Here is a 20,156-nt window from a genome sequence, read left to right as displayed (position 1 = left end):
GAATGCCCATTTATGCTTACTCTGTTACTTGTTGACTAACCAATCCTCTATCCATGGTAACATGCTACCTTCTACTCCATGAGCTCTTATGTTACATAGTAAACTTTATGTGGCATGTTGTCAAATGCCTTCTGGAAATCTAGGTACACCACATCCACAGGTTCACCTTTACCCACATTGCTTATTACTTCGTTGAAGAGCCCGAATGAATTAGTCAAACACAATTTCCCTTTCATAAAACCATGTTGATTCTGCCTGATTACATTAAGATTTTCCAAGTACCCTGTTATAATCTCTTTAATAATAGATTCCCGCAATTTCCCTATGACAAGCATTAAGCTACCTAATTGGCTTCTACCTGCTTTCTGTCTCCCTTCTATCTTGAATAAAGGAATTATATTCACTATTTCCCAATCTGATGGGGCCTTTCCAGAATCTAAGGAGTTTTGGAAAATTAAAACCAATGCATCTCCTACCTCAGCAAATACTTTATTTTAAGACCTCAAAGTGAATTGCATCAGGACATAGCTGCTTGTCAACTTTTAATTCTAATAGTTTTCTCAGTATTCTTTCCCTCATGATTATAATTGCTTTAAGCTCCTCCCTCTCTTTCCCCTCATGATGCGCATTTATTTCTGGGATGTTATTTGCATCTTTACAGTGAAGACAGATGTCAAATATCTGTTCTATTCATCTGCCAATTCCTTTTTTCCATCATTAATTCCCCAGAGTCATACTGTAGGGGATCCTACTCTTTTCCTTTATAAATACCTACAAATCTCTTACTGTCTGTTTCTACATTTCTAACGAGCTTTCTCCTGCACTCCAATTTTTCCCTCATTATTTTGTCAGCCATTCTTTTCAATATTTTACATTCTGTCCAATCTTTTAACCTGCCATAATCTTCTCAGAATTGAACACATTTTCTTTCAATTTGATACTCATTTTTTGACCATGGGTCAACTCAGGTAGGAAAGGTCGGGGCATTGCTGGCTTTTCCCGCCATTTTTTTGACAAAATTAAAATAAATCCAGGAGGCGGGTCCCATGAGCTCGCACTGGCAGGGCAGGGTCTTCCAGCAACTTTGACCCCTGACAGATCAGGCATCGTTTTTAGAGGACACCCCAATCTGAAAGCAAATAAAAAAGCACAAATACCTTACAGAACACCACTTCCCCAAGGAAACCCCTGCGTCCCCAATGGACACGGAAACTCTCACACCCGCCAACACTTACACACCTACCTGACCGACGCACTAAACCTCCCCAACAGAATCCCCAGTGCAGCCCAGGCATGACCTTCTTTCCCTGCTGCAGACTCTACATACCTGTGCGCCCTGCCGGATTCGGTCTCACCCAGTCCCCATTTGTCAAAAGCTGTTGTAAAGCCTGGTGACGTGATGTCACACCGGCGGAGGACTTTCTGACGTGGGGGGAATGACACAGCGGGGGAGGCACACTAATGGCATGTAAATATGTGCTAATGGGATTCCCAATCTGGCATGACGGGAACCCCAGTACCTAACTGACAGGGTGTGGGGGGCCCAGTGGGGACAATCCCAACAGGAAATCCCGCTGGTGCAAAAGCTGTTTGGGAACTTCTGCTGGATTCTGTGCCCCCTCTGATACCAGGGGATGGAAAATCCTCCCCCAACTATCTTGAACTTCCTTAGTTAATCATAGATGGTAAGTTCTTCTCTGAGAGCCTTTCTTTCTCACTGAAATGCATCTTCCTAAGTGTTACTAAATATCTCCTTAAATGTCTGTCATTGCATTTCTACTGAAATAACCTCATTTTCCAGTTACTTTAGCCAGCTGTCTTCATGCAGTCATAATTGCCCTTGTGTAAGTCCTTTGGCACAACTTTAGCAACTGAATTTTAACCATCTTGATTGGCCCTTCTGCCATTTCCTCATTGAAGTGTTTCTATGTTCCTGAGTGCATAACATCTGGTCCTGAGATTATTCTTAAAACCCCTAAGAATTGTTTCCTTACCAATCGTACCAATGCACATTTGCCATTTTGCTTCCTCATTCATAAACATTTGGACATTTCTTTTAAGCGATGTAAGTATAGCAGCAAAGTATTCATTTACTTCTTTAACTATAGTCATAAATGCACGCCTTTGAGTTTCTACAACCACCTTCAATGGTTTCCGTTTCCTAAAGGATTTTCCTCTATGTTGTCTGCAAGATTTTTCATACATTTTTGCTGTTTGACATTTCTTATACACATATTCTCTTTTATCTTCCATTTGTGGATAATGAAATTTCTCATGCCTGCTTTGTTGCGAGTTCTCTTGGAAGGAGCCATTGGTCTCACATTCTTTGAATAGTTTCTTAAACACTGTGGCTCTAAATTTCCACAAGAGTTCTCCCAATCTCCTGCCATAACTTTGGCAGGGAAGACTGCAATGGCCATTTTCAATTGCTTATTCCAATCGTTCTGAAGTTCCATCCATTGAAGTTAGCAAGGAAACGGAGAGAATGGAAATCGAGAGCCAGTGTTTGTTTACAGTGCTTATAACATCTGACTTTTTCAGGTTAACCTGTTTGATTCACGTAAAATAAGAACAAAATAGTATGTGGCAAACGTGCTTGAAGAAATACATGATTACCTACAGAATTGCTTACTTTTCAGCAGTAAGGTTGTTCAATGAACATTGAAAAAACAAAAGGCGTAGTGAAGTGTTGTCAAAGTACTGGCTCTCATCTAATTGTGAGATAACTTTTATCCTCAGTCAAACACTGCTGAAATAAAGTATACGTTGAGGAATTCCGCCTCTGTATTGTAACGAGTAAGCGCAAGGCTCATGCAATCTTGAGTGTCATCTAAATGAGGCTGGTAGTCTCCAGAGTCAGGGTGTACACCCCTGAGTTGGCTCACCCGTGAAATGTGATCTGATTCCCAGATGGTGTGTTACTGCAGTAGACCTTAGGTAGGTCTTGGAAGGAGGTGGGGGCAAAATTGGGAGGAAAAAAACAATTTGGCTCAAAATTCTTATTTCTCCATTTAGAAGTATATAAGACCAGTTCAAACCAGTATACTTATTTCCCTGTTTAACTGTTTTTTTTTCCTTCTAGATGGGAGCCAGTAAGATGGCTTCAGAGCTGCATTCGAGGTGACAGGAGCACATCTGCTCCTACTGACTCCAAAAAGCCTGACTTTAGTTAATTCAAAACCCACTTGCTTGCATAGTGTCCCACATTCAGATAGGCATATTTTACAAAACTTATCTGCACGGTGGCTGACCTCCTGCAGTTCCTTCAAAGATTACCGGTTAAGAGTCATAGAGGTTTACAGTATGGAAACAGGCCCTTCGGCCCAACTTGTCCATGCCGCCCTTTTCTTTAACCACTAAGCTGATCCCATTTGCCTGCATTTGGCTCATATCCCTCTATACCAACCTTATCCATGTAACTGTCTAAATAGTTTTTAAAAGACAAAATGGTACGCCTCTACTACCACCTCTGGAAAATGTGTTCCAGACACCCACTATCCTCTCTGAGAAAAAATTGTCTCTCTGGACCCTTTTGTATCTCTCCCCTCTTACGTTAAACCTATGCCCTCTAGTTTTAGACTCCCCAAAGATGTTGACTATCTAGCCGATCTATGCCTCTCATTATTTTATAGAACTCTATAAAATCGCCCCTAAGTCTCCTATGCCACAGGGAAATAAGTCCCAGTCTATCCAGCCTCTCATTATAACTCAAACCATCAAGTTCCGGTAGCATTCTAGTAAATCTTTTCTGAACTCTTTCTAGTTTAATAATATCCTTTCTATAATAGGATGACCAGAACTGTGCACGGTATTCCAAGTGGGGCCTTACCATTGTCTTGTACAACTTCAACAAGACGTTCCAACTCCTGTATTCAATGCTCTGACGAATGAGACCACACATGCTGAATGCCTTCTTCACCACTCTGTCCACTTTCAACCTATACCCCTAGATCTCTTTGTTCTATAACTCTCCCCAACATCCTTCCACTAACTGAGTAAGTTCTGCCGTAGTTCAATCTACCAAAATGCATCACCTCATCTTTTTTCCAAATTAAACTCCACCTGCCATTCTTCAGCCAACGGGCCCAATTGATCGTACATAGATAGTACATAATGCAGATGGTACTAAACACAATCAGACCAGTGCCAGCTGCATTCAGGGCAAGTCTACTTGGAAAGGGGGCATGAAGATGTTAAGCCTCTTTATTGCATATGAAAATGACATAATGCTTACTTCAGGCACAGGAGACTGTTTTGATACTTATACTAATAAGACAGCAGAGAACTTGCTGCACAGAATTTGTGCATACCCCACCATCCCTTTTTGATACTTTTAAACATATCTTATGTATATAAAACAGGGGCAACATTATCCAATGTCTGGACCTTTGTAATAGTCCAGAGTTAGAGAAGTATGCTTTACAATGACAAAGATGAAAGCAGTCAGGAAATGACTGAATTTTAACATGACCGAGTTAACAGATTTATGGAATTTGTCAAGAGTTCAAAAGTTACTCCCATATATTTAATAATTGTGCAAATTAGTCGGAAGTTAAAAATCACATAAAGGGGATGATATAGGCTCAGAGCGAATGGGCAACCGAAGTTTTATGCCTGATTTTCTTTCCACTGAAGCTTAGTTCAATCTCTTTCTTAAAACTGGTTTCACAGTCTGACAACTGCTTTTATCTGTTTTGAGATAGATTTTCCAAGTCAGTGGAAAATGAAAACTGATGCAGTGAAAAATTTCCTGTTTCACGCTGCTGGTGCGGATCAATTTCACCCACAAAATGTCCAAAATCTCAAGAAGGGCTGTGTGCTTGGATCCAAAGTGGATTTTCTGCACATTGATGCAAAAATAGCTGTAAAACTCAGCAGTAAAGTTTAATGATCTAACTCCCAAGCACATTAAAGATAGATGTTGTAACACCCCTCAAACAATTGGATCACCCGAGAGCTATGAAAAAGACATTTCAACCTATTTTTACGTTTTAAGAAAGCAAGTACTCCTGCACTAACATGCTTGGTTCACATGTTGAACCACACTGCAGTGCAACAGGCTGTTTTCTTACTGAGCTCCATGGGCCTGGGCTCAGTGAGGCAAACCAGCATGTTATGCTCTTCATAACTATATGGACAATGGAAGATGAGATAGAAGCAAAAGAAGAGGTAGTTAACAGATATTAACAAAATAGATTGAACTAAATTTCTTACAAACTATTATACAAGAAACTGAGCTGTGTTATTTTATATGCTGATCTAAGTACATCATGTTTAATGGCAACACTGTTGATGGAACAGTTCTCAGTACATATGGAACTAATAGGAATATGCACTGGTTCAAGTTCTATGTTACTTGTTTTCTGGTAATAGTTCCAAGCTGCAAAGCACAGCTGTAAGGCCAACCCAGACAGTTCTTTGTGCTTACTTTGATAATAGGGGGGCCTACAAGTGTCAGGATAGAGGAAGGGCAGGAACGTTTGGCTGTGAAGTCTGACTGATGTAAAACAGATGGGGCTTAGATGAAGGCCAATACAAAGAAACAATCAGGGCATTCAGCATGGCTAGCCAGCCACCTCAGTGAATCGAATGCAGACAATTACTGTATCAATTCTTACTACTTCAAACAAAAGGCAGTCGTGTCGCTACGGGTTTTGGATTTGTTACTGCAGAATAAGCAGAGTATAAAGAGTTGCATTTGTTTACATCCTCTACAATCTCTCTCTCTCGACATAAAACACACAAACACACACATTAATGGTTGTCAGAGAACCTGAGTTTAAATAGGTTACTGATGGGTGATCCTTGGGTAGATTTCAATAACCTCTCTCTACTTATGAAACACTGATAATCCGAAAACCTAGTGAGGAATCCTTTTGGAATCCTTCTTTAAATTGCGTGATTCTCATTTGCAAGGATTTTTTCCGTAATAAAGCCTGTGGTGCATATGACTAATCCCGATAATTTGCATACAAAAAGTGCAATTACCGGGTTAAAAAGACATCAGACATCATTTTATGCAATACTGCAGCCCATCGATCCAGGCATGACAGGGCCAGTATGTTATGCATCCTGCTGACTCCAAAAACCTTTTCATTCATTCCATGAGATTTAGTGGTTTGTTACAAAGACGCCTTAAAAGGTAATGCAAAGATGTGGAAAGTGCTAGCTCAGGACATTTCTCCATCACATTCTCTAAGCTTCCACTTAGCAGATACTTTCCAACATCAACCACTTCCAGTTTAAAATGTGAAACATTTTTATGTGCCACCTATAGTGCAATTGTATATGACAATTAACAATGGGACATCACACCTGAATTTAAATTCATTTAATTTTAAATTGGTTTATTATTCTAACTTTTACTTATTTTAACTTTTACTTTTGACCCCACTAAGCCATTCGTAAATTGAAAAGAAAGATAATCTTAAACTATCTGCCATTACAAAAACAGATGCAGAAATTGCAAGCGCAAGATCTGGAAGAGAAAATAATGACTTGCATTTACCAGTGACTCTCACAGCCCAAAGTGCTATTCGGCCAATGAAGTATTACTGAATTATAGCCACTGTTGTAACTGAGAAGATGGCCTGCAATTACGGAGTTAGATGTCTTTAACCTAAACTGAAGAGCCCCTCCAAAAAGTTTTAACTGTTGCTTTTGTTGACATAAAGTGTTCCACTGATGTTAAAAATAGATTGGAGATAAAGCCACATCGGTGTAGCCCTGGTTCTATGGGCTACATTCCCTTCAGATGAAGCTGCCCTATTGGGGATACAAGAACAGTGAATTTCCCTTATGGTTTCAACTCATATTTTAAAACCACGAAATCAAAGTTGTGAATCACTACAGTTCTGCTTGTAATTTAAATTGGTCACAGAGGTCATATTTTATTAATAGCACGGAAGCATGATGATAGTAATAATGCATGCCTTGCTTTATCCTGGGAGCAGCCCAATACTCCAGCTTTGGCAGTCTCAGCCTTGGTACACATTCAAGCTCTGATACTCCCAATGTGTGATGGATTACAGATATTTTGTGGCCTCTAAAATGGAGCAGCTCATGGTAGCAAATGCTGTCTTCTTAAGCACATTACCTGTTGCAGGAGCATATGAAATGGCTCTGGCAATATCCATGGAGACATTTAGATTGTAAATGTGTCAATCTCTCACCTGCAGGGCTACGTAATGGCAGGAAGGCAGGGCAAGAACAGTTATGGTTTAATCTTATGAAATGAAATGAAAATGAAGAGTTCCAGTGACAAAGACAGCAAGAAGAATAAAACTCTTGGTTTAACTTAGCCCAGTGTGTAACTGTCTCACCTACTGAGTTCTGAAATGTGGACATGCAATATGGGCTGACATTCCAACACAGTGCTGAGGGTGTACTGTGTTGTTGTCAAGTGGATGATTCTTAAACCATGCCTTCATCTGCTTGCTTTGGTGAATCAAGCGGACATTGAAAACCCCACGTCATTATTCAAGAAAAAGCAGGACATTTTCCCAGTGCCCCAGCCTACATTCCTCCCCCAGCCAACACTAACAAAATCACATTAGCTAATCACTCATTTAATTTAAGGCAAATTACCATGCTCGCTATGGCCGCTGAGTTTACCAATATAACAGTCACTGCATGTCAAAGCGATTTGACACTCTTCAAAGAGATGTGATAAATTTTCAGCAGTTTTGAAAAGGGCACTGTTAATGGATTAAAATTCAGTGTGCTGAGAGATGGGGTTAGTTACTCTTAAAAATCTCAAAAGGCTTCAATTTGACAATACATGCTAAACACTTTCTCAGGTATTTGGTAAGATGTAAAATACATTACTATATGTTCACAAATATTATGCTTTTCCACGCACAACCTTGTGTATTAACCCTCTGTTCATTTTGCTTCTCAGCCATTCCATAGCTAGGAAGGGAAACAGCTTACAAGCTCACAGACTTCTACCAACTGCACTCTGGAGACAAACACAAGGCAGCCCATGAGACTGATCAGTTTTTCTGCAACATTCCCCTCTCAGCTTGGACTCAACTCCTCTCTTCAACAGAAGAGCTAAGACCTAGACTGGCAGTACAGGGAATCATAAGCAAGAAGCTGCGGCCTACCAGGCAAATCCTCTCCTTTTTTTGTCACAATTGCTGATTAGAAATGCTGTTACTTTCACAAAGACGGAAGTGCTGTGGCAGATGAGCTGTGGAGCAGTCAGATTTTTGGAGTATTTTGCTTTGCACCAGATGTCACCATGGGGACACACTGCTGACAGGAAATCACAATCAGTATGTGGCGACACAACATACAAATGAGAAGCATTTGGATAATCTACAGAAAGTTGGAGTGCCGGCAGTTAAATATCAGATTTCTTCAGCAGTAGATATTAAAACTCCTTCCATATCCCTCAGTGCAGCATATTTGCTGCATTTACGATAAAGCCATTGTACAGTTGACTACAGCTGCCATCTTGTGGTGATACAGAATATAGCAACTGAAAACAATTTAATCTTTAGACTGCTCTCCAGTGAACAAAATAGGTTATTACAATATACTTTATCTCTGAATGTGCCTGCAATGCTATGATCAAGGGAGAATATTAGTGAGCAATATATAAACTTGAAACTTTTAACATGAGCATTGAAATAAACTGATTGATTTAATGACCCTGAAGATCCACAGCTGATTCAACATAATTCCTCAATATATTTGGCAGCAGTCTGGACCTCGACATTGGAATAGGTGTAAGCCATTCAGCCCTTCAAATCTGTTCACTTAGACTATTCCATTTTCCTTCTTTTGCCCCAATTCAATAGCCACACCTGAAATCAAACCTGGGACCCAAGTACCCTGGGTACCATTGCACAACTTATTGGGGGGAGGGGGAGTATTTGCATGATCTGAAAACAGCCATTGTCAAAGGGTCAGTGCCAGACCTGGGACTCTCTACACTGGGAGTTCACTTGCCCCAGGCCATCAGAGGACCTCAGCACACCTGGTCAAATCAGGGGTATTAGTCCTAGCAGGTCGAGCTCACTGCAGGCTCAAACCTCCCGCAGACTAATTGGGTTGAATATATACCACTGAAGAGGACCTTTATAGAGGTTTACAGCATGGAAACAGGCCCTTCAGCCCAACTTGTCCATGCTGCCATTTTTTAAAAAAAATCCCAAAGCTAATCCCAATTGCCACATTTGGCCCATATCCTTCTATACCCATCCTACCCATGCAACTATCTAAATGATTTTTAAAATTGTACGTGCCTCTGCTACTACTCTGGCAGCTTGTTCCAGACACTCACCACACTTTGTGTGAATAAAGTACCCCTCTCGACACTTTTGTATCTCTCCCTTCTCACCTTAAACCTATGCCCTCTAGTTTTAGACTCCCCTACCTTTAGGAAAAGATATTGACTATCTAGCTGACCTGTGCCCCTCAGTATTTTATAGACAAGGATGTCCTTGATCTCTTTCTTGGAGGCTTCATCTGAGAGGGTAACTGATCATTCTATCCAGGCTAGGAAAACTGGCACAACCTTAGTTGAGGAAATTTTATGCTGGATATTCTGGCCTTCCTGTTCTGGTCAATGCACCAGATGGTGCTTACTGCCATTAAGGAACATTCCCTTATTCCTGCAATATCAGCCAGGGTCAGTGATGCAGATTCCTTATAGATGCAGTCTATGATTTTCGGTGCCAGTGCATTTTCTTGAATGGAAACTATTTTGCATCAAGAATGCTCTCGCTAATTAGGAATGATTTAATTTCAGTAATATCAATGTATAAATAAGTTTGCTTTAAAAGAGAAAATACAATAGGACAAAAGTTAGCTAAGTGTGCACTTTCCACACTGACTTATTCTGCTTTGCGATATATCACTGCACCTCAACTGGTTATTAACACATTATAAACCTTTTTAACAAATAGTCCCATTGCAGACAGGAAGTACTCAAACCATCCAGTAGGATACATGTTGCCATGGATTCCCTACAAATTGTAATAAATAAAGGCAGCGACTCTGACCCACAGGCTGCTGCTACCTTGTCACCTCCACTGCTGTGTGTGGGGCTAGAGATCAGAAGCTGCAGTGAAAGTACAGGACTGAAACAAAATTATTTCCTACAAGCATTATACAAATTTTGCAGTCGAATATCCCGCATTTGGGGACATCGCAGGCGTCAGCACACCTGAAGTGCAATGGGCTAGCCTCGTCCTGGGCGAACCACCTGCTTGATCATGGTTTCACCCCTGCCATACATGGTATGGTTTACTGAGACAGCAAAACAAAATTAATTTAATTCATACAAAGTTTAACACTCAGAAACCACAATATTACTAAAAAGCTCACTGCATATTGTCTTGTCTTCTCACAGATTTCAATTATCTTCAATGTTGTACTTTGTGGACAGAATTTCGTGATGGCAGCTGGATGCAGGGTCGCAGCTTGTCATCCTAATTTAGGATAGCTACCTCTCCCAAAATCTGTCAGCCGATCAGAGGGTCTACAACTCATCAGTGTCACTGGGAGCAGTGGCCTGTGATAGACTGAGCCAGGTAGGAGACTACGTCAATGGACATGTGCTCTCACAGCCAGGTAAGTGATATCTGGTATCCAGGGCCAGTCAAGCAGTTCCTGGCAACGGCGACGGCGGTGGGGGTGGGGGCGTTAGTTTGGCTGGTGAGGGCAGGCAGCACTATTGCCAAGGAGGACGGCCATGGGCCAAGCCATCTCCCCACATGGCAGAGGCCGCACTCACTGCCAAGCCAGGAAAGGTGGGAAGAATTCTTCAAATGACTCAATTGGCTTATGGGCAGGAGAACTGCCCTCCACTTTCCTCGCCACTGATAAAGTGGCAGCAGGAGAACTTTGGGAATTCCACCCATCCACCTGCCCAGATCATGCTACATCCCTGTGAGTCCCTGCCCATCTACAGAGAGCTGGTAAAATCCCATGTTTCTTCAATCAGGCCAATATGCTGCCCTTGCCCCACAGTCTATGAGTGGAACTTTTTGGCTGCTCACACCAGTGGGATCCTCTGGTCCCACTGACAGTGCACTCCCGCTGCAGGTTTCCTGAAGTGTGGGGTGGAGCCAGTGGGAAACTCTATTGACAATGGCGGGACCAGAAGATTCTGCTATCAGCCAGCAGCAGGCCACCTCCTACCATGAGAAACGTGCCATGGGGAGGCCAGAGAATCCTGCGCCACCTCTTGCTGAGATTTCATGGATGCCTTAACTCTCCCAACATTTTTCTAGCAGGGGCCCCTTTTCCTAAAACTCAGTGATCTTCCTTCCAATAAAAGAATTTTACCCACTGCTCAAAGCCATTGCTGTACACTTTGTTTTCTTTGGCAATGTTTAAGTTCAAGTACTCTGGGCAGTAATGGTGATATTTCTATGTAAGATTTATAAAGTTGATATATGTACAGGGGCAGTGACATTTCAGGAATGTTTGCTTTCCTCTGCATCTCCTATCTCAATTTGCCCATCCGTACCTCCTATCCTGCCATTACCAGTTATAGCTCCTTCTTTGTTCATTATAAATGGTGTTAGGATTCTGCTCACGCAGCCTGGTAGAGACCTGCAAAGACCTGAATAATTGGGCAATTTAGTGAGTTCAGAAAATCCTGCCCGGACCGCATATGGCATCAAATCTCAGGATCAGAAGCATTACACTACACTGAGGCAGGGAAAAGGTTAACTGACTTTTCCACCCAAGAATGCAGCCTTTACAATCCTATTTAAGAACAGACCAAATGTTTAGCCGCATCAGTAAGTAAATTTGCCATCAGCTGCGGCACTGAGATATAGAAAGACGGGAAGGTTCCAGTTCAGTCTCTGACCTCCCCTGTTTACACAGTAAGAAATCTCACAACACCAGGTTAAATTCCAACAAGTTTATTTGGCAGTAAACTTGGACTTTAACTTGGTGTTGTCAGACTTCTTACTGTGTTTACCCCAGTCCAATGCCGGCATCTCCACATTATGACCCCCCTGTTTAGCCAGAATGGTGTGGGGATAGGAGCACTCAATTGATCTCATATCCTCGACTAAAGAGGGCAATGAAAAAAACAATTAGCTACTGTTTCCCAAGTGACTTGTGCTGGAAAATACATCTCTGTAGCTGGTGAGGAATCAGATACATTTGAGGTGAGGTATGTGAGAGTGTTTGGCAACTGTTGGACGATACCTTCGCATGATTTAGGGACTGTAGCAGGCGAGGAGACCATATAGTGATTTTTAAAAAGCAGTCCGAACCTTTTTCGAAGTGCACGAGCAATTTATTTAAATGTGCAGCTCCATTAAATTATTTTGCTTGGCTGCACACACATGGGAATTTAAAGGGGCTGACTTGTGCACAGCCTATGCAGAGACTTTTGGGTCACCATGGGGCCTCACAGTTTAGAGGAGACATTGGTTTCAGCCACTTACAGACACTTAGGCCTGGATTTCCACCACGAGGGAGAGGCTGTCTGTGGTGGTGAAAATGCCAGATCTGGCCAAAAATACTAAGTGCTGCTCCTCAATCCAGCATTTCCCATCTTCACAGGGACAGGACTGGAGTTGAACGAGGATTTGCTCGCAGACGATGAATAGTTGGTCATTTAAATCAACAGCTGCCCTCACTGAAATGCGATTTGGGAAAGCCAGGAGCGTGCTAATTAAACAGGTAAGAGGAGGTCTGAACTCTGTGCATGTGTATGGATCGCCAGGGTACCCCTATGGATAGGGTCCCAGGGCACCTTTGGGAGTGATAGTGTACCCTTTGGGAGAGATACGGCTGTCTTTTGGAGAGGTATGGCACTCTTTGGGAATGTTAAAGTGAACATGATCATGCAATTTTTATGCATAAATGCATTAGAAATGTCCAGCTGTCAAGGAAGTATTAAAGTGTCAAACCTGTCAAGGAAGTGTCAAAGCTGTCAAACCTATTAAAGCTGTCCAGGAAGTCTCAAAGCTGTCAAGGAACTGTCCAAAGATACAAGGATGGAGGAGGTAAAGGCAAAGGGTGGTGGGCATGGGTTGGTACTAAGTTGTCATGAGAAAATGGGGAGTAGATAGAGTAGCACTGAGAGACATAATAGTGTGAACAGCCATGAGTTGGCATAGGTTGGCATGGAGTGAGTGTGGGGGAAAGTTGAGGGCTAGAAGAATTTCTTTTGTTGTCATTTATTATTATATTTCAAAACAATGCTAGAGCACAGAACCAAGTCTTATGCCCAGCCCACTTCCACACCTGGCAGCCTGCACCTTCATTCTGGGGTTGCCCATGCTAATTCCTTTTCCAACCTGTCCACCAAGAAAAATCCCAGTTGCGAATGGCCATTCTCACAAGGCCTTCTTTGCCAGGTCAGGAAATCTGCGGCCTTGGGGAGCCCAACCCAGGATGAAAACCTGTACTGGACAGTCTTTAATTCAATCTGCTTGTTACAATTTCTGGGCTATATGCCAGATATTACCTCAGGGTCAGAACCTCTGGTGCCTCCTGCAAAAAGTTACCACAAGGTGGGCTTTCAGGTTGTGTACGGAGGGGGGGGTGCGCCGGGTGGTACTTGCAGAAAAGGGAAAGAAATGATGCAACACAGGCATCTACCTGATGCTCTCAATCTCAGTGATGAATAAATTCATGACGTTTTCACAGTCGGCTGGAGATTGTATAACACTTCTAGAATTTCTATTGGTATTTCCGCACGCTATAAAATAATTTATTACTATTAGAACTTGAGTCAGTGAAAAATGGTAGAAGCTATAAAAATGAAACAAATACATGACAATGTAGACATGTGATTTCCTCAAAATACTGAAAATGCTTTTGATCTCATTTCAACGTTGAATTAACCGTGAAACACTAACAGAAATGCTATAACTTTGCAAATTGGATTGTATACTTTGAAACAGCTTCATTTGTTTCAAGATGAGGTTTTTGCTCCCAAGAGGAAAACAAACTTCCACTGTATATTCCTTGTGAACGGTTCTTAAATTTGAAAGGCTCTCAGCCAGTTTTCCAAAAAGCTTTGAATAATTGCATCCAACTATAGCACTGCTGCTGACGACAACTGCTTCAGTCAACAAACACAACACAGCAACCAGACTCCAGGCATAAGAGATACACTGACAGTGACTTACTTGGCTGTACAGTATCCGTGGTTCTACTTTCGACTTTTATCAGGAGTGCAGTTCCTGTTTTTTGCTCCATCGCTGGTATGTCATCGCCCTAAAGAAAGTTGCAACAAATCATATGAAGTCATAGTCACTTTTCACAAGACTTCCATAAACAACTGATGCCTTAGTCAGGAATCAAAAGCTAACCCCAAAGTCTGTTCTTTTCAAATTAAATTACTAAAACTACTTTTCAAAGACTTTGTACGAATTACTTTCAATCATCCAATGTAACAAAATGTTGGTGTAGTTGAAAATTACTTTCTGGCGCACGCATCCCCCCCCCCCCCCCCTCCCCCCGATGAGCGTGGGCCAGAGGCAGAGGCAGGCAGGCATGGAGGTTCAGCTGTTTCCCTGGAGGTGGGATGGTGGGTGGATGACGTTGGCAAGTCTACCAGCCAGCAAGTGAGAGGTAGCTACTTCACCTTGTTAAGCGGTTATTAAATCCATTCTAAAAATCCATTCTAAATCCATTTCCTGGTGCCTTAGAGGTCGTTCCTGTCTGGCTGGTTTGAACTCAGCAACAGGTTGCCCAAAGGAAAGGTTTCCCCCGGCATCAACCTGGCACTCACACGGGTGGCTGCATTTTGGGGTGTCCTGTCCCTCTCATACCTGTAAAACCTGCTTTTTATCCATATGTTTCCGGAGTGTTGGAGGGCTTCCTAATGGTCCTTCAGCTTTGAGAGCCCACCTGCCACCCTTAATTGGGCCAACAGCTGGCCATTAATTGACCAATTCCGGGAAATATTAACTCCATTTTAGCCTGACAGCAGGATCCTGAAGCCCATGGGGAAAATCCTGTTTGTGGTTTTGGTATAGGAAGCCAATTATGAGAAACCTGTTTTTTTTGTATCATTCAGATAGTCTTCTATTTGGGTAAGTTAAAAAATATAATTCTTGAGACCAGAGAGAGAGATAATGGTGTGGTGCAGTGCCTGACCTCCTCAGTGAGAACAGCTTAGCAAACTGATCTAAGGAGTAAAACTGCAATTTATCTTCAGAGTTTATTGGCAGGGAGTTTGACAAGATCTTGAGATGTATTTTTGAAAATCTGAGCGATCCCTAACTTTAGGAGAGTGGCACGGTGGCACAGTGGTTAGCATTGCTGCCGGACAGTGCCAGGGGCCCAGATTCAATTCCAGCCTAGGGTGATTGTCTGTGTGGAGTTTGCACGTTCTCCCTGTCTCTGTGTGAGTTTCCTCCAGTGCTCCAGTTTCCTCCCACAGTCTAAAGATGTGCAGGTTAGGTGGAATGGCCATGGTATATGTGCAGGATTATGAGAATAAGAAAGGGGGTGAGGGGCGGGCAGGTGCCAAGTAAGATGCTCTCTTGGAGAGTTGGTGCAGACTCAGTGGGCTGAATGGCCTTCTTCTGCACTGCAGGGATTCTATGCTTTGACTTTCACTTATATATGGATGGTAGCAGAAAATAAAGTCATCCTATAAAGACATACAAATATATGGATTAAGAGCAGAAGTAGGCCAGTCAGCTCCTCAAGCCTGCTCTGCCACTATTTATCCTTATGGGAGAGTACAGCCGGTGAAGGTTCTTGCTATTAATAGGAATAGGAGAATTACATCAATGTTTCATGTTTCTTTGTTAAGATAGAAGCCATTGTACAGTCCTCAGGCGATGTGTAAGTGTACACGGATAAAGAAGAGTGAGGCTCCATTAGTATAAAGGTTACGAATGAGTCAGCCATAGTTAACATCGCGGCAAATATGTATGACTGAGGAGAAAGCTATGGGAGGTCAACTAGAGCATGATTTATAATTTTTAGGAGTGGGTGGGTTTTCCAAATGTTCGTGACTGATGTGATTTGTTTTGAACTCCATATTCCCATCTATCCCCAACAATCTTTGATTCTCTTGCCTGACAAGAATCCATCGACTGCTGTCTTAAAAATATCTAATGACCCCACCTTCACTGCCTCTTGAAGCAGAAAATTCCAAAATTACACAATCTTCAGAGAAAATATATCTCCACATCTCTGTCCTAAAAGGACAACCCCCAATTTTAAAACAGCACCCCCTAGTTCCAGACTCACCCACAAGAGGAAACATATTTTCCATGTCCACCTAGTCAATATCATTCAGGATGTTATATACTTCAACCAAGTCGCCCCTCACCCTTCAAAATTCCAATGGAAACAGGCCCAGTCTATCCAATCTTTCTTCATTAGACAACCTGCTCTTTCCAGGTATCAATCTAAGAAACCTCCTCTGAACTTCCTCTAATACATTTACATCCTTCCTTAAAGAAAGAGACCAAAGCTGCAACATTATTGAAGATGTGGTCTCGCCAATACCCTGTATAACCAAAGCATTGCAACCTTACTTTTATGTTAATTTCATCTCATAATAAAGAATAGCATTCCATTCACCTTCTTAATTATTTGCTGTGACTATATATTAACTTTTTGTGACTTACGCACGAGAACACCTAGATCCCTCTGCATCTTGGAATTCTGTAGTCGTTCTCTGTTTAAATAATATTCTGCTTTTTAACTCTTCCTGTCAAAGTCAACAGCTTCATATTTTCCCACATTCTACACCATCTGCTAGATTTTTTGCCCAATTTCTCAACTATCCACGTCTGTCTACAAATTCCTTATGTCCACTTCATAACATACTTGCCGACCTACCTTTGTGTTATCTGCAAATTTAGCCACCATGCCTTTGCTGCACTCATCTAAGACACTGATATAAATTATATAAAGCTAAGGCACCAGCACAGACCCCTGCAGGACTCTTCAAACATCCCAATCAGAAACAGACCCATTTAAGCATACCTTCAGATTTCTGTCAGCCAGCCAATCTTCTATCCATGCTAATATCTTAGCCCTTATATTATGAGTTCCTACTTTGCAAAATAACCTTTTATATGGCACTTCGGCAAATGCCTTCTGGAAATCTGAGTACAGTACATCTAAGGCTCCCTTTATCCACAGCGCATCTTACTCCTTCAAAGAATTTCAATAAATTGGTTAAATATTATTTCCCTTTCACAAAATTGTACTGACTATTCCTGATTACGTTTAGTTTTGCTAAGTGCCCAGCTATAATCTTCTTAACGACTGATTCAAACACCTTCCCCAGAACAGACGTCAAGCTAATTGGCCTATGGTTTCCTGTTTTCTGCCTCTCTTCTTTCTTGAATAGAGGGGTCATATTTGTTACTTTCCAATCTAATGGGAACTGTCCAGAACCTAGCGAATTTTGTAAAATTAACACAAATGCATACGCTACCTCATTAACCAAATCTTTTAAGACACTAGAATAAATCTATCAGGCCTGGAGACTTATCAGCCTGCAGCTCGATCAGTTTTCTTAATACTGCTTCCCTCATGACTGTAATTTCATCAAATCCTCTCTCCCTGCTAACTCCTGATTTATTATTACCAGGATGTTTCTATAATGAAGACAGAAACAAAATACCTGTTCCTTTCATCTGCCATTTCCTTATTATTTATCATTAATTTCACATTCTCACTCTTTAGAGGACCATCTCAGTTCACTTCAGCTGTTTCAGCTTTGATATCCACAAAGCTGCTCTTATTTAAGTTTAAAATACTAGTCTTAGACCCACTCTTCCTCCTTTCAAACTGGATATAAAACTTGATCAAATTGTGGTTGCTACTAGCGAGGCCTTTACTCTGAAGTCATTGGTTAATCCAGTCACATTACACAATACCAAGTCTAATATAACCTGCTCTCCGGTTGATTCCAGGATGTGTTGCTCAAAGAAACTACTTCAAAAGCATTTTATGAACTCCCTATCCAGGATGCTACTGCCTGTTTTTTTCCTAATTGTATGTAGATTTAAAAAACCCATGGTTATTTTTGTCACTTTATCACAAGCACCCAGTATTTCTTCTTGTGGTTACTCATACGGGGCCTGTAGACAATTCTTATTCTGATCAGAAGAGGGATTAAACAAGGAGATTCCCTTCCCCCCTATTATAGAACAATGTAATGAATATATTATTATGTTCATTAGCTGATAATGAACATAATATTCAATTCCAGCCTAGAGGGACTGTCTGTGTGGGATTTGCACATTCTTCCTATGTCTGCTTGGGTTTCCTCCCACAGTCCAAAAGATGTGTGGTTAGGTGGATTGGCCAGGCTAAATTGTCCCTCAATGTTAGGGGGATTAGCAAGGTAAATATGTGGGGATAGGGTGGGATTGTTGTTAGTGCAAGTTCGATGGGCTGAATGGTCTTCTTTTGCACTGTGGGATTCTATGATTCTATAATATCTAGAGACTTTAACAAGATGTCCATCACCTTGCTTGCCTGTGCACCACTTCCACTAGTTACTTCTTTCCCCTACTATTCCTCACCTGCACCAAACAAATTCTACATTTTAACTTCCTGAACCAAGGTCATATTTAAATATTGCACCAATGCTATCCTCCATTAGCAATGCTACCCCTCCACCAAACTCGATCTCTCATCCCTCTTACATGAAGAACAACTTTGTCAATTTTCACCACAGACTCATGAAGTCAAATTCCTTTTATACACCGGAGAGCAGGAACAGTGGAGGATCAATTACCTATATGCCAATCATCTGCATTGTTCAATCACCCAAGCTGAATAATGCCCTTTCTTACAAATTCTGAAAATCACATTGCATTAAAGATGCACACAGTACAATATGTAACAAAAAAAACCTGGTTTCCTGTTTGACTCTCTGAATAAGTTCATTACCAGGACACCATACAGTTCCAGTCAAACTAGATAATTGAGGCTCTACTGCATGGAATTGCAGTGGAATCAAGTGGGCAGGGCTCATCACAAACATAAGATGTGCTATAATAAAATGCACTTAAGTTATGGATGTGACATAATTACACAGGAGAATCTTGCTACACAAGGTGTAGCAGATTTCATTGAGCAACAGTCAGTTTTACGTGAGTGAGGCCAAAGTACTGTTTTACATTTAATTGAATCAATACTGAAGACTTTTCAAGGAGATAAATCCCTGGGAGGTTCATCTGAAATCAAATTAGTGTGGCATATAATGAACAAATTACATGAGAATTTGTCGTGACTTATTCCTCGTAAACTTAAGTTTATTCAATAATTTGACGTTCTGAAATTAGTTCATGGTGTGCAATTCTTGCTGCTTCTTTGGATTATTCCAAATCCACAGTTAAAAAGTCAAGTAAATATATGTAGCACACATATATTTGAGGTAGCACAGTGACTTGGCATGCTGCACTATCAGTTTAGGAGTCTTAACTCAAATCCTTCCCAGAACAATGGGAATGTAATGCTCTATTGGGAAACAGGTTTGTGCAGTTCCAACTCAGAACTCCGTGCATGTGAACATAAACCATCGAATGCCCATATTCAGTGTAATTGGATCCAAATGGAAAATCTCAGTTGAATGGCCACAAGGATGGTTGCTGATTAAGGAGTTTTCTATTGATGTTAAGGGTAGGTACAGTCTGAAGGAGAAAATAACAAATTTGGGTTACAAAACTGAAACATGTAGCTAGAATAAATAATTCAAGCCTTTGACACTCATCTTCACACAATATAACCCTTTTCAATCTGAAACTATAAAGGCTAAATTGTAAGCATGGTACATTTCCTCATGAACCCATTATGGGTAGATTTTCACCTTCACTGCTTTGGGTGATAGCCTGGCAGAATGAAACATCTGCCCATTATTGAACCTGCCTGAGTTACATTCCTTTGTTTGGATAAAGGGCAGATGAACTTTTTCTCTGCCAGATTAGCGCCCAGGTGCTGAAGGTGAAATCACACTCAAAATAGATGGCGCGTTTCCAAAGCAGGCCACTATGATGAGAAAGAGCCTTGGGCATCCCAGTTTGTTTCAACAGCATTGTAAATATCTCATATTGTCCCAAGGGTGATACAGGATTTTTTACCTTAACTAGCTGCTGCCTGGAATTTTCTTACCTCGTCAACAACAGAATCAAAATGATTTTTTTCCAGCATGATCACAATTTGGATGTTGGAAATTGAAGAAC

General features: G+C 41.4%; 1 protein-coding gene and 1 non-coding gene across 3 annotated transcripts in view; both read right to left on the bottom strand.

Moving 5' to 3' along the window:
• The window catches only part of kiaa0586 (KIAA0586 ortholog), a 541,997-nt gene that overhangs the window by 29,204 nt on the left and 492,637 nt on the right, over positions 1–20,156 (bottom strand). For both annotated transcript variants that reach the window (XM_080202790.1, XM_080202791.1), the window contains exon 31: positions 14,118–14,205. In XM_080202790.1, the coding sequence (XP_080058916.1) occupies positions 14,118–14,205 (88 nt within the window). The remainder of the gene's footprint in view (positions 1–14,117; positions 14,206–20,156) is intronic.
• Positions 10,086–10,254, bottom strand: LOC145352811 (U1 spliceosomal RNA). The gene has a single exon (XR_013888586.1). It is a non-coding gene; the product is annotated as a U1 spliceosomal RNA (small nuclear RNA).

The sequence above is a fragment of the Carcharhinus amblyrhynchos genome, chromosome 14 (assembly GCF_965287045.1).
Source record: "Carcharhinus amblyrhynchos chromosome 14, sCarAmb.v2.hapA, whole genome shotgun sequence".
Lineage (NCBI taxonomy): Eukaryota > Metazoa > Chordata > Chondrichthyes > Carcharhiniformes > Carcharhinidae > Carcharhinus > Carcharhinus amblyrhynchos.
The sequence above is the reverse complement of the archived record's forward strand: the minus strand, read 5'-3'. Positions and strand labels throughout refer to the sequence as shown.